Below are 14,652 nucleotides of genomic sequence, written 5' to 3'. Positions count from 1 at the left end.
TAACTTGGGTGCCAATTATTGTCTCCCAACAAAGACTGTATCTGTTAAAAGAATTAGCCTCTCAAATCCTTAAGGCTTGGAATTTCCCTCTGCTACATAAGAAGCTAATATAATCTATTATATTATAGAAGTGGTTATTGAAATTGGGGTCAGCATAAAATTAAGACTTCAGTGTTAAATGTCTCTTGTTTGTATCTTTATCACAGGGATATATCACTCTCTAGGGGCTGACAGACCACATGTATGATATTTGTGTGTGTGTGTGTGTGTATGTGTGTGTGTGCATATAGATATGTATTTTTTGCCATGACCTACTTTTTTATTTGTATTTGCATTATATATCTTTGTATGCCTGAGTTTCATTTTCCTACATATTCAAGTGAATCTATTTCCCGATTCTGAATACCTCATACAGGTTATAGTCCATATTCTCTCTCTCCCCCCCCTCTCTCATACATACATACACACACACACACACACACACACACACACACACACACACACACACACACTCAAACATAAGCTATTGACTTAAAGTTTTTTAAACTTTTTATCATTATTGTAATTTATTTACATTATATCCTGATTGTAATACCCTCACTCTTACCTTCCTGTTCGCACCCTCCCTCTCTCTTCTGCCCTATTCCCCTCCCCTAGACCTCTGACAGGTGGGGTCCTCCTCCCCCACCATCTGACCACAGCCTATCAGCTCTCATCTGGATAGCCTGCATCCCCTTCCTCTGTGTTCCCACAGGGCCTCTCCCATAAGGGGCAGTGATCAAATCATGGGCAACAGAGTTCTTGTCAGAGGCAGTCCCCTGCTCAGCCCCCTCCCCATGTGGAAATGAAGTGTTCATTGGCTACACCTGAACAGGGGGTCTAGGTTCTTTGCTTGCAATGTTCTTGGTTGGCGCCTCAGTTTGCGCAGCCCCCACCCCTCATGTCCAGATTCACCAGACTTTATAGTCTCTTTGTCAAGAACACATTTATTTTGAAGTTCTGGAGGAGAAATTTAAAAATGGAGATTTACAAATTAAAATTGCTGAAGAAGCTTTTAGATTAAGAGTAGGGCAATTTACTACTCTACTATTAATTTGAAGCTTTGTTCAGTGTATTACAGAAAACATCTCCCATAGCAAGACACAGGAAGTATATAAATTTATTCAACATTTTATTTCTATAAAACTACCTTAGTCTCTAAAGTTGAGAATATCTGATCTTCACAACTAGTCACTGGTTATTAAAAATTTATTATTTTATTTCATGATGATATTCTTTATTCTATAAATGCCAATAATACAAATAGAAGGAGACATGGAACTCAGAAATGATGAGATTCTAATAGATGCCACAATGCCAGTTAACCAGTCAAATCATCTAACAAGGGAGGAGGCTACATATGATAAGTGTTTACTTCAGACTATCTGTTGCATGACACATGTGTACAGTAAAAGCAAGGGTAAGCTTCTGGCTTGGTACCACTGTTAGGTCCAGAAGAAAGTACAAATTTAAGCTTTTTAAATTAATGTAGAAAAAAAGAAATTTTCCTATTTTCTCCTACTGTGTAGCACAATGCCATTAACTGGATTGTATGTCTATTGGAATTAAATAATGGCAAATAATCATTAATATTTCTATGGTGATGAAGAAAGAAGTGTCACTGGTGACATCTCTATATACAGATATATGGATATGTAATGATGTATGGTGTGGTATCATACATTAGAGATCTTTTGGAGAAGGTTCAAATAGCATGACTGTTGAAGGGACAGGATATAAATGTAATTGATGATCACTGAGATTCTACCAGACACTTTTTTGCAGCATTATAAAATAGTATCAATTAAATATAGATCCTTTTCTCACAGAGACATGGCTGGGATGCACAAAAATGAAGATGTTGTTTCAGTTTCTATTTTTTTCCACATCACTACTGAAAAGCTATGTTGTTATCAGTGGAAAAAAATGACCTAAAAGTTGATTCCCCTATTCTGACTACCTTCTCACTATTTTCTGAAGACAGTAAATATTTTCCTTTTAGAATTCCAAAGCTAAAGAAATACTGAAGTCTATAATGTGTACCAAACATAGATAATTTTCTATGTATGGACAGTGCTGAATGTGGGAGTGTGCTGGGAATTTTTCAGTCTTCAAGGAAATTAAATTCAGAATGTTTTTAAGAAATTGATTTTCTTGTGGTAAGAAGAAATGCTTTTTTCAATACTCACCTGTCTCCATCCATCCTCATGTCCAAGGGGCCATCCTTCCGAAGGGAGAAACCTCGCTCAGGGGCATCAAGTTGCATGGAGGAACACCCAAGATCCAAAAGAATTCCATCGATAGTCCCTGGCTGCACTCCAGCTTTCATTAGCAAAGCCTCTGCCTGGCTGAATGGGCCCAACATAGCCTGGATCTGTTTCCTGTGAGCAAATCAGAGAGATGGAGATATTCTGTTGTATTAGTCTTTCTTCAAGTCTCTGCCCAGTGGAAGGATGAGCACATCCTATCCCTGAATGCTTTACTCCCCCAAAAAAATATACCGTCAAGTACTTGCTCAGTGTTAAACTTCTGAGAATGTATGTATCTACCAACCAGAAGTATTCCTTTGTTAGACTAAGTTTTTCATTCTTTTTTCTAAAGATTCCTTAAATATATGAATATAAAAAGTAGAACATGATATTTTTGAAAAGAATTACTTAATGCCCAAGGCATTTCATATACAGGAGGGATAAAAACAAAAATAATATAAATAAAATATGCCTTCATATCATGAATGTTGCTTAGTTATATAAAAAGAAAAAAATCCAGTTATATGTACAACAATGAAGATAGAACTGGAGATTATTATGCTATGTGAATTAAAAATGCACAGGAAGACAAGTTCTATATAACCCACTCATATATGGAATATTAATACACTAATCTCAAAGGTATCTGGTGAGGAAAGAGTGGGGGAAAAATAAGATGAAAAGGTTGATCAATGGACAGTAAACTATGGTTAAAGATGAGGAAATCAAGTTTATTCCTTCTCAAGTCTCTGATGGAGTTGAAGACAATGAAGCTTAGTTGTTTAGGGGTTCAGATGTTTTTGGGCCTAGACATGTTTTAAGTTGATAATGACAAGATGTGATGGAGATCGATTTATTTTCAGAATTTAGACGTACCAAGATAGGAAAGATATTTTCTTCAAGCCTGTCAAATATGAATAGTCAAAACACTAAGAATGCAATATTGATATAATTCCTGATTGTGCCATAGTTCTTCTTGCTATAGGTAGTCTATTGTATATATGTGTAATAACATAAATGTATATATAAGGAATAAAATGTTTAATGAATAAATTTTTTTTTAAATGATAAGAATTTGCAATGTGCTATTGTACTCCAATTTAAACATTGCAGAGTGCATGCTTGTATTCCATACTACCACATTTACATGTGAAGTTTTTATGTATCTGTTAAAAATAAATACAATTAAATGAAAAGAACTAAGAGAAAAAGACAAGGCCAATATGTTCCTCCATTTAGTTTACCACTATACACATTTTTCCCGTAGTGAGGGTAAAAGTTGAGCACAAAAATAAAGACAAGACTAAACGACTCCTGAAGAAGTACTGTTTTAACTTGTAGCAAAAAATTCAAACTGTGCAAGAAGCTTTCAGAATCAACAGGCAGGAAGACGTCTCAATCACTATTTTGTTATTCCAAGTCTCTCTCCTAGACACAGTGAGCTGCTGCCCTTAGGTTTCTTCAGAGGCCTTAAGGAAAACTAAAATTCAGTTTGGAAGGAAAATGAGTAAAGAGAAATAGGGCAACACCCTGAAGCTTTCATTTTCCTTGCTGAATGTGAATGGAATAGGCTTGTATTTTAGCAACATTAGGCAATTCATATCTAGGACTTTACTTATGTCTTATGCCATTTAAGGAGAAACTTGCAGATATTGGTAGTTTTTCCTCAAATTCCAAATGAAAGAGTAATTTTTTAATTACATGCCAAATATTTACAGAATTTTTGTTGTTGCCAGTGATTATGCTATTTGTAGGATATAGCAAGGGGACAGTAAGTCATGTTTCTTGAGTTAACAGCCGAAAGGAAGAGATATAATTTACAGAGCAATTTGGCTGGAGCTGATGATAGATAAAAAAATGTCCTCCCCACTTTTGGAAAGTATGAATGCTAACAAAATAGCATTGGAAAACCAAAAACAATAAAATTTCAGGACTGAAAGACATTTAGCTAGTTATTTTTGTCAATAACTGATATTTGAATTTTCCCTACTCCAATATCATGAATGGAAGCTGAGAAAAGGGTGAAAGTCCTGTTTCAATCACCTCCAGATCCCACCTTAGACTACAGAAGTAGCCAAAAACCCTATACTCACCACTGAGTATGGATGAGACTGAAAAGAGTTGATAGTCACTGATATTCACAGCTTTGTTGACAAGGAAACAAAGCATCATGCTAGAGCACACAGGAGTTCACTTGGGAGCCAAGTTTGGATGGATGTGGGAAGAAGACCATAGCTTGTCAAAAGATGCCTCCTTGTTGCTACAGAAGGTTGAGATTGGCTTGTAGGAAAAACTGCACATAGTCACATGGAACTGAACCTGCTCATCACAGAGAAGCAGAAATAGAGCTTGAGAGATCCCTTTGCAAAAAAAGGATGTTCAGCCAGTGAATCTTACTTGCAAGAACACAGTAGTGAGGGAAATTTGTGGCTAGGACATTTAAGGATACAAGTGTTTTACATATACTAAAATAACCATCATGTATTTGTATATAAGAACTAATCTAGATATATCCACAAACGTAATTATTTAAAATCCTTAGTCCTTTGTTTCTCTGGAGAATCCTGATGCTATATATCTCAACTACTATTCAATGCTTAATATAACTGCAGAATAAAATTATGCCTATTATCTACTTAACACCATGTGAGCAAACTCGTTTTATAGTATTTTACACCAGATGTCAAACTCTCCATTCCAATAGGACCTCAAAAGTTCAGCTACAGACTTATAAAAACTACCATGTATTTGATGATTTATGTCATTGGCTATTAAAACAGAAAATAGTTTAGCTATTGCTATAAAACTACTTTCAACGAGTGGGTTTTAAGTAAAAAGCATTAACTTTAAGAACGGAAGTGTGCCTCATTCAATCAACTACAAGGCCTTAAAAAGCGAAAAATCCTGTTTCCCAGAGGATGTAGGAATTCTGCCTCAAGGCTCTAACATTATTTCCTACCCCAGCCTTCCTAGCCTACTGCCATAGGAATTTCTCACAAGACAGACCTCATAGTTCCTTGAGGTAAACCCCCCTCCCCATTTCTCCATCTCCTCCCCACCCCCTTTCTTTGTCCTCTCTACCCTCTTCTCTACCCCCCACAGGGAGGGGAGGAGAGGGGGAGGAAGAAAGAGAGCCAGAGAGAGAGACTGCACTATATTCTGTGTGGGACTGGAGAAATGGCTCAGAGTCCAGCAGCACTTGTTCTTGCATAGAATGCAAGTTTGGCTTCCAGTACCTACATAGCAGCTCACAATTGTGTGGATGAAGCTGCTGTCAATAAAGAGATGTTTGGCCAATCGGCTTTGCAGAAGGACAGGCAGTGGAAGGCTGGGACTTCCTGGTAGGGAGAAAGGACCTCTGGGAAAGGAAGGGAGAAATGCCTTTTAGGCCTTAAGAGGCAAGGGATGTAGACTTGTTCATGAAGACGTGTCCTGGGTACTGGGAGGGTGCCTGGCGTGGTGTAAGGCCAGGTGTATGGGTTAACTTGGGTGAGACAGTTTAGTCTGTCCAGCTAAGGCCTCGGTTTTGAAAACTTAAAAGTCTTGTTGTCTTCATTTTTATGCTTTAAAGGCCTACCTGGGGCCTAAGTTTTTTCTTGAATAGGAGATACAGATACATCTACAACCATCTGTTGTACCAAGCCTGGGTGTTCTGATACACTCTTCTGGCCTTTGTGGGTACGTACTCTCATGTACACACTCCACAATACATACTCCCACCCAGACACACAATCATAACTAAAATTTATTACTAAAAATAAAAGATCAACAATTTAGGTTTCTTACATGAATTTCTATATACTGTAAGACCTGGAGGCTAGGTCCTAATTCCCACTTAGATCCTACTTCCCAGAGCCCAACAGACACGAGAGTCCAGTCCGATACAAATAGCAGAGGATGGTTTATTGATCCATCGCCATGGGGTCTACCAAGCTCTATTGAGCTGGAGAACCCCAAATAAGCAAAGCTTGGGTCTTTTATACTCTCACAGAAGCAGAATTGGTGGTTAAGCAGAGTTTTTGGACCATGATTGGTTCTTAAGAATGCCTTTTAAAATGATTGGTTACTAGTTATTTCATCCCTGAGGGCGCAAGAGCTCAGCTCAGGACATCATGGGGTGTCAGGTGTTTGGGACAGGCATGAGGGTGTGGTTTTTCTTGGAAAGTATAGAACAACACCGAGGCCATCTTGGAAGATACCGAGTGGCCAGGGTTGAAAAACAACTTTTCTATTTTTTCATTACTAAACCAAACATACATTTTTTAACATAACTTATCATATATATATAAACATGTGTGTATGTGTGTGTGTGTGTGTGTTTGTGTGTGTGTATGAATACCTACTACTAGTTCTACTAGTTCTTTCAGAGGAAAAGGTTCTATTTTTTCATATATACATACATACAAAATAACAACAATACAAAAATTACAAGCAGATCCAATTGAGCCAAATACATATAAAACAGTGATCTCTGTAGGATGAAGGTAGAGTACGTGGCAGCAGAAAGCTTTCATAGGAATTTAGTGAAGCTCTATGAAAGGTGTATTTGTATGTATGAACAAACACATATACAAATATCATCGCAACTACTGTGTCAGTTGTACATCTCAAGTATTCATTTTTCCTGCCTCGGTGGTAGGATGACAGACACGGATCTAGCCATGGGATTTAACTGGCCCTCACTAATAAAGAGATAACTTGAAATCCCAAAAGTGTTTTCACCATTTCTTTATCCATTCTTCTACTGAGGGACACTTGGGCTGTTTCCATGTTCTGGCTATTACGAATAAGGCTGCTATGAAAATGATTGAGCAAAGGTTCTTGTTGGGTGCTGGAGCATCTTCTGGGTATATTCCAAGGAGTAGAATAGCTGGGTCTTGAGGAAGCCCTATTCCCAGTTTTCTGAGATAGCACCAGATAGATTTCCAAAGTGGCTGTACTAGTTTGCATTCCCACCAGCAATGAAGGAGTGTTCCATTTGGACTCTAGATGAGAGAAGCATGGGAGAATAGCAAAGTAGAAGGATCCAGAATGTCCTAGAAACCTACAAGAAGAACATTATGATAAGCAGATTTAGGCCTAGGGGTCCTGCTCAAACTATGACACCAGCCAAGGACAATACAGGCCATAAACTTCAAACCCCTACCCAGGTCTAGCCAATGGACAGGACATTCTCCACCGTTGAGTAGAGAGTGGGGTATGACTTTCACACAAACTCTGCTGCCTCATATTTGACCATGTCCCCTGGAGGGGGAGACCTGGTGGCACTCAGAGGAAGGATAGCAGGCTACCAAGAAGAGACTTGATACCCTATGAACATATAAAGGGGGAGGAAGTCCCCCTCAGTCACAGTCATAGGGGAGGGGAGTAAGGGGAAAATGGTAGGAAAGGAAGAATGGGAGGATACAAGGGATGGGATAACCATTGAGATGTAACAAGAATAAATTAATAAAAAAAAGTGTCATTAGAATTTAATGGAAAAAAAAGTTTTCACGCTTCCATATTTCAGAATAATCCACAAGCAAAACAAATCATGGAAGGAAACTAGAAATGACTTAAACTGAGAATGGATAATATAGACCAGTGAAAAGGTAACACATTGAGACTTAGGCTAGGTATGCTTCTAATGCTGTGCTCAGGGCAACCTCCGTACATGTGCACACATTTAAAAAAGTGTAATAATAAATTGTAGATTTAAGTGTCATAAATTAACACAACAGCATGTACAAATCCAAAAGAGTAAAATAAAAGAAGCAGAAATTAAAAATGAAAAAATATATTTTATACAATGAGTTAAAGTAAGGTTTTTGTTTGTTTGCTTTTTCTAGACAGGGTTTCTCTATGTAGCCGTGGCTGTCCTCAACTCACTTTATAGACCAGGCTGGCCCTAAACTCATAGAGATCCTCCTGCCTCTAAAATAAGTTCACTGAAAGGACTAAGAAAATTGACTAACAATCTAAAAGAATGTTTACCAATATGAGGGACAAAGAGGAAAGTAATTACTTCAGACCCTATAAGACATCACGTATATCACAAGAGGGAATATTTCACACTGTTATGCTAGAAAATTAAGAGCTTTAGATAAAATAAAATTTTCTCAAGAAACGATAACTTATTAAAACTAGCATAAAATGTACAATATAGTTATAAAAATCCCTTAAAATTTAATCTGTAATTATAGACTCCCACAGAGAAAAAGACATGCACAGGTGGCTCCACCATGTAGTCTTCCAAATATTTAAATATTTAGCTATTTAAGTAACTCCAATATTATATAAACAAAACACTGATATTATAATACAATCTTCCAGAAAAGAAAAAGAGACAGCTTTTAACTCTGATCACAAGGCAAGCATACTGGATGTGGTGGGAGAATGTGGAATAGGAGGATCAACGTATCGATTTAGGGACTCAGGGGACAAATAAATCTTGTTAGGAAAGGAAAGTAAATACATAGTTAAAATGGATGGGGTTGTGGAACAGGAGGATCAAGTGGGGATGGGGCGGAAAGGGAGGGATGAGTAAGAGAATATAGGAAAGATATATAATTAAAGGCCACTTGGAGAATACTATGGAAACCTAATATGTAGAAGATTCCTGAAATATATACATAATTGAAGGCAATCTAAATAAAATTGCCAAATATTGGGTGGGAACAGAGTCCCTACTTTCCATCTTTTGTCATAAAACCAAGCTGCCAGTAATGGGATTTGGTTACACCTAATTAAGTTGTTGGACAGAGGGGTTCCAAGGGAATCCTCCAACAACACAGGCTATTGTCAAGACTATAGGGTGCTCTCCACAAAATGATGGCAAGGACAAACTCCTGACGATACCACCTGCACAACTCTCTGAACATGAAAAGTCGAGCTGGTGCTTACATAAAGCCTTTACACCTACATGCTAGCATCTTTGCTACGGAAAGTGCTCTGTACTCTATCAAAGGAAAAACCAACTCAGCCACAAATGCTTTGGTCTACAATGGTATCTATCTGCATGATATGCTAGGTATCTATCTGCATGATATGCTAGGTCAATGGTACAAAGCAAAAACAAAGCAATATCTGATTTGATTGAAGGCCCACTCCACTAGATGAAACCCATACTCAACACTGCTTGTGTGACAAATATGCCAAGGGACATGGGATAAACGCAAATATTACCATTCTACTAGAAGAATGTAGCAATAAATGACTCCTAATGACATTGTGTTATACTCATAGATCAGTGCCTTGTTCACCAGAGAAGCCAAAGCCAGACATTATGCAGAGTGAGAGACCTTGAGACATTCTCCATCACATCTCTCACTTCAAGGATTAGATAACCCCGCAGACGAGGTAGAAAGAGTATAGGAGCCAGAGGAATGGAGGACACCAAGAAAACAAGGGCTTCTAAGTCAACATGACCAACATACATATGAACACACAGAGACTGAGGAGCATGCACAGATCCTGCACAGGTTTGCACCAGGTCCTTTGTACATAAATGACGGCTTGCAGTTTAGTGGGGGTTGTTTGGAATTTCAGATATAGGGAACCAGTGGGTCTCTGCTCTCCCCCCCCCCCCCCCGTAGGGCTCTTTTCTTTCTGTTTGTTTTGTCCAAGTCTGGTGTGTTAGTTTTTATTTTATTATCTCTTAAAAGCCAGTTCATTTTCTAGTTAGAGAAAGGGAATAGATCCAGATGAAACAGGAGATGGGACATGGAGGGTGCTTTATGCATGCATGTATTATATACACATGTGTGCCAGGTGAACATGGAGGCCACAGGAGGAAACTGTAGTGGTATATAGCTGTGAGCCTCTATGTGGGTGTTTCCTCAGGAAGAACTGTTACTTTTCTTAACTGCTAAGCCATATCTCCCACCCTAAATATCAGATTCTAAAATAAATATGAAACAAAGGCACAGCCTTCTTTAATGTGTAGCCCTTAACATGGCCTTACAAATACAAGTTCATTTACTTAAAAATATTGTTCTGTAGAGTTTCTTTTTTTTCTTTATTAATTTATTCTTGTTACATCTCAATGGTTATCCCATCCCTTGTATCCTCTCATTCTTCCCTCCTTCCTCTTTTTCCCTTATTCCCCTCACCTATGACTATTCCTGAGGGGGATTTCCTCCCCCTGTTTATGCTCATAGGGTATCAAGTCTCTTCTTGGTAACCTGCTGTCCTTCCTCTGAGTGCCACCAGGTCTCCCCCTCCAGGGGACATGGTCAAAGGTGAGGCACTAGAGTATGTGAAAAAGTAATATCCCACTCTCCACTATACTGTGGAGAATGTTCTGTCCATTGGCTAGATCTGGGTAGGGGTTTAAAGTTTACCGCCTGTATTGTCCTTGGCTGGTGCCTTAGTTTGAGTGGGACCCCTGTGCCCAAATCTGCCTATCATAATGTTCTATTTGTAGGTTTCTAGGACATTCTGGATCCTTCTACTTTGTCATTCTCCCATGCTTCTCTCATCTAGAGTCCCAATAGAATGTCCTCCCTTCTGTCTCAGTTTCCTGATAAGTAAAGGCTTTCGTGGGACATGCCCCTTGGGCTAATATGCAGATATAAGTGAGTATATACCCTTTGAGTCTTTCTGCTTCTGGGTTAACTCACTCATTATGATCATTTCTAGCTCAATCCATTTATCCACAAATTTCGGGAATTCCTCGTTTTTAATAGCTGTAGTATTCCATAGTCAACCATGTTCATAGCAGCCTTATTCATAATAGCCAGAACATAGAAACAGCCTAAGTGTCCATCAGTAGAAGAATGGATAAAGAAACTGTGGTACATATACACTCTGTAGAGTTTCTTACAATGTACTTTGATCACATTCACTTCCAACCATTTTCTAACTCACTCTTTTTTTCCTCTACCAACACAATACTGTGTCCTTTTCTTTAAAAATTTCAGTACCAATTATTAGGACCTAAATTAGAAAATCAGCAAGCAAGAAAAGACATTTTCTTTCAAATAACTATGTTCTCCCTTGGTTTCCTTGATATTTTACTATACTCTTAATAAGACCCTTAACGAACTTTTTATGATTCTGGTACTTTCTTCATCCTGATATCTCCATTACACCTTCAATAGCTTCATGCAATGGCTTCATAATGTCTTTCTCAAGAGAATCTGACTCTGTCATACATCAGCTGGGTTAAACAAATTTCTAGAACATTCCGGTCAAGCCTTTATGACTACACAATTTTTATATTTTGCACACCTAAAAACCAAACACACACCATGATGTTGACAAGTTCTGATACCCATTCAGTATGTAGTCTTTCTCCCTTCTGTCTCAGCTGTCATGATTTTTGTATACTTTGGCTGAGGAACCTGGGGGGATATGCCATAGGTGTCAGTTTTAGAGGAGAGAACATGTCAAAAAATATGTTCTCTTTTGGCTTTTTCCTTTCATATCAGTTTCCATTTATACACGTTGGAACTTTCAATAAGCCTTGCCCTTACAGTACCTTTACAATATATTATCTTACTGAACAACCTGAGGTTTCTCTTTAATGATGCTAAAATCTTTACCATTACAGGTGCTTTGTGTGTACCCATTGTATCTGCAAATTTCAATTTCCTCACAGTTCATTCCTCATCAAACTTTTCATGTTTTTTATTACTGATTTTATTGTCTATCTGACTAATTTCATCAAACAGTAACCACACCTTAGCCTGGATATCTTACCATCTTGTAATTTCCTTCAGCAAACAACTTAGTCCATTACTTTTGAAATCTGCTCCATTCAATGTTTTTGCATGAGGGGAGAAGACAACTAAGAGTGCTGTCTTCATGTGAGACAAAGCAGCCTCTAACATAATTCCTGAAACTGATCTTACTTTCTGAATTCGTAAGCACACAGCCATCCGTGTTGGCCATTCAGGCAGAATTGTGATTTTCAGTCCTCCCACCAGCGTAACTCCTTAAGACATGTTTATAGAACTTGGAGGTATATTCTAAGCCAAAGCTCTAACTTTTCCCATATTCCTCCCATAAAGCATTTCTAAAGGGCAACAGATGATTGGTCAGTTTTATCTCAGTGATGGCTTTGCCTTCTGTGTGAGTTTTTTGTTGTTGTTGTTGTTTGTTTTTTACTTTAGTCTTCTAATTACTGTAAGAAGATACCCTAACAAAAGCAACTTAAAGAATTAATCTTTGTGGACAGTTTGTGAGTGTAGTCTATAATTTTGGCATGACAGCACAAAGAATGCTAGGTGTGGGGGCCTGAGCAAAGGCAGCTGGCCACATTCTATATATAGTCAAGAAGCCGATAGACATGCATGCTGGTGTTCTTTGGTTTTCCCTGCACTCAGTCCCTATTTTGATTCAGTCTATAGGATGGTGCCCTACACACTCAGAGTGGGTCTTCCCTCCCTGGTTAATTTTCTATGGAAAATTCCTCACAGATACACCTAATGCTGTGTCTCCTCAGTGGCTCTCATTCTAGTCAGGTCACATGAAGGTGAACTATCAAAGGGCTGTTCCACTCCAATGATTGGTCATAATTTATCTTAACATATCTGTGGATTATGACATAGTAAATAGGACCTTAAGGGACACACACACACACACACACACACACACACACACACACACACACGTATATTGGGTTTTAAACAAAACATATCTTATATGTGTAGATGTGCACATTCATGTTACATGTACTGGTGCATATAGATGTACACATTTATGTGCACATGAGTTCTAGGACTGAACTCTGATCCAAACACCTTACTGACTGTTGTTGTAAGACAATACCATATGGAAGATAAATGAGAGTTGATTTTGGCTACTGTTCGGGTTATCTAGATATCCACAATTGAAGAAAGGCCAGTGCTAAATCATCAGGAAGCTGAGAGATCCCATTTCAACTGAACATGAGTATCAGATAGAGGAGCTGGAAGTGGGCAAGTCATCAACTCTCTAAGCCTGCATCCAGTAAAAAACTGCCCCCATCTAGGATCTGTGACCTAAGATTTTTATAACCTATCTAAGCCTGTCTATCAGGAGAGGACTATGTGTTCAAAAACATGACCCTATGGGGACATTCTCACTCAAACAGCTATAGATGGCCTTTAAAAATAGCAGTTAATTAAAGAAAAAACCACATATATTTAGACATTAAATGTTTAAGTAGGAAAGAAAGACTTACAATGGAAGTCTAACTTTCAAATGCAAAGATCACTGAAGAGCTCAAAACACATGGCATCTGGAATTTGGATTTTAACATCAATATGCATATCTTTATTCTATTTTGTGTCTACCTTCTTTCTTATAAAAAACATTTAACTTCTGTCCAGGCATGAGGCACATGCCTGTACCCCAGCACTAAGAGATGTGAGGTAGGAAAGAAGATTGCCATGTACTCAAGATGAGCATAAGCTATGAAGTGAGTCTCAGTGCAGGCTAGCCTACAATTTAAGACTGAAAAATTGTCTCTCCTCCCTCTCCCTAGCCCCCCTCAGGTATGCAAGTGCTCTTGCTCTAGCTCACTCTTTCTTTCTCAACAAAAATACCAAGTGATTATTTGCTAGCAAGCTAGATGTTCCAAAAAAGAGATATGATGTTTTCCCTGAAGTTCTGACTACTAGAGCAATGCTGCTCAAAACTACTGGTAGCAGCACAGCCATGCATCCAGAGAAGAAAACAAAGGCGTACAAATCATATCTTGTGTTGGTGGTTCTCATTAGCTCTGAAACTAAGTGTGGGTACTGAACAATACATAAGAAAATTATCACAGCTACTTAATGGCTTTGATCTAATAAAATGAGAATGCAGATCTTCTGACCTCATGAATAAAGTTTCTTAAAATCTAAAATAGGCAATATGAGTTCTACTAGAATTTTGCTTCTTTATTTTTAAAGTTCAGTGGGAGTAAGACGAATTCATTCCTCTGAAAATGCAAATTAAATTATCTAGATGTATTTCAGAAGAAAATTTGTTTTAGACACACTATTTTCCAGTGACATCTCTAGGAAAGAGGTTCCTGTAAATCATATTTGCTGAATTTTAGTTTCATGGCTATTGTGCATCTTTCCCTGTTTTACCAATATGTAAGCAGATGTGAAAATCAATAATCTATCAAAACAATTATAAATTTATATAAGAATTATATTATTATGCAAAGGAAGGTACCAGTTATTAGGTTGCCTGAAGTGCAATGAAAAGGTGGTCCTCAGAATGTGACATTTTGGTGGTAGTGGTTGGAGCATTCACTTCTATTGATCATTATTATACCAGCCTATAAGCCGGTTGTTATTACAAATATTGATGGTGTGTGTGTGTGTGTGTGTGTGTGTGTGTGTGTGTGTGTGTGTGTGTGTATAGGCCTCCATAGGCTCATCGGTTTGAACACTTAGTCTTTAATTGA

At 38.1% G+C, this 14,652-nt stretch overlaps 1 protein-coding gene across 1 annotated transcript in view; it reads right to left on the bottom strand.

Annotated features, from left to right (window-relative positions):
• METTL15 (methyltransferase 15, mitochondrial 12S rRNA N4-cytidine) overlaps positions 1-14,652 on the bottom strand; it is a gene marked incomplete at its 5' end in the record, with an annotated part of 168,032 nt that overhangs the window by 30,150 nt on the left and 123,230 nt on the right. Inside the window, one exon of the mRNA XM_084775190.1 lies at positions 2,229-2,420. Within this exon, the coding sequence (XP_084631316.1) occupies positions 2,229-2,420 (192 nt within the window). The remainder of the gene's footprint in view (positions 1-2,228; positions 2,421-14,652) is intronic.

Source organism: Acomys minous (assembly GCF_964271855.1).
Source record: "Acomys minous genome assembly, chromosome: 3".
NCBI classification, from domain to species: domain Eukaryota; kingdom Metazoa; phylum Chordata; class Mammalia; order Rodentia; family Muridae; genus Acomys; species Acomys minous.
This window is presented reverse-complemented; position numbering and strand designations above follow the sequence as displayed.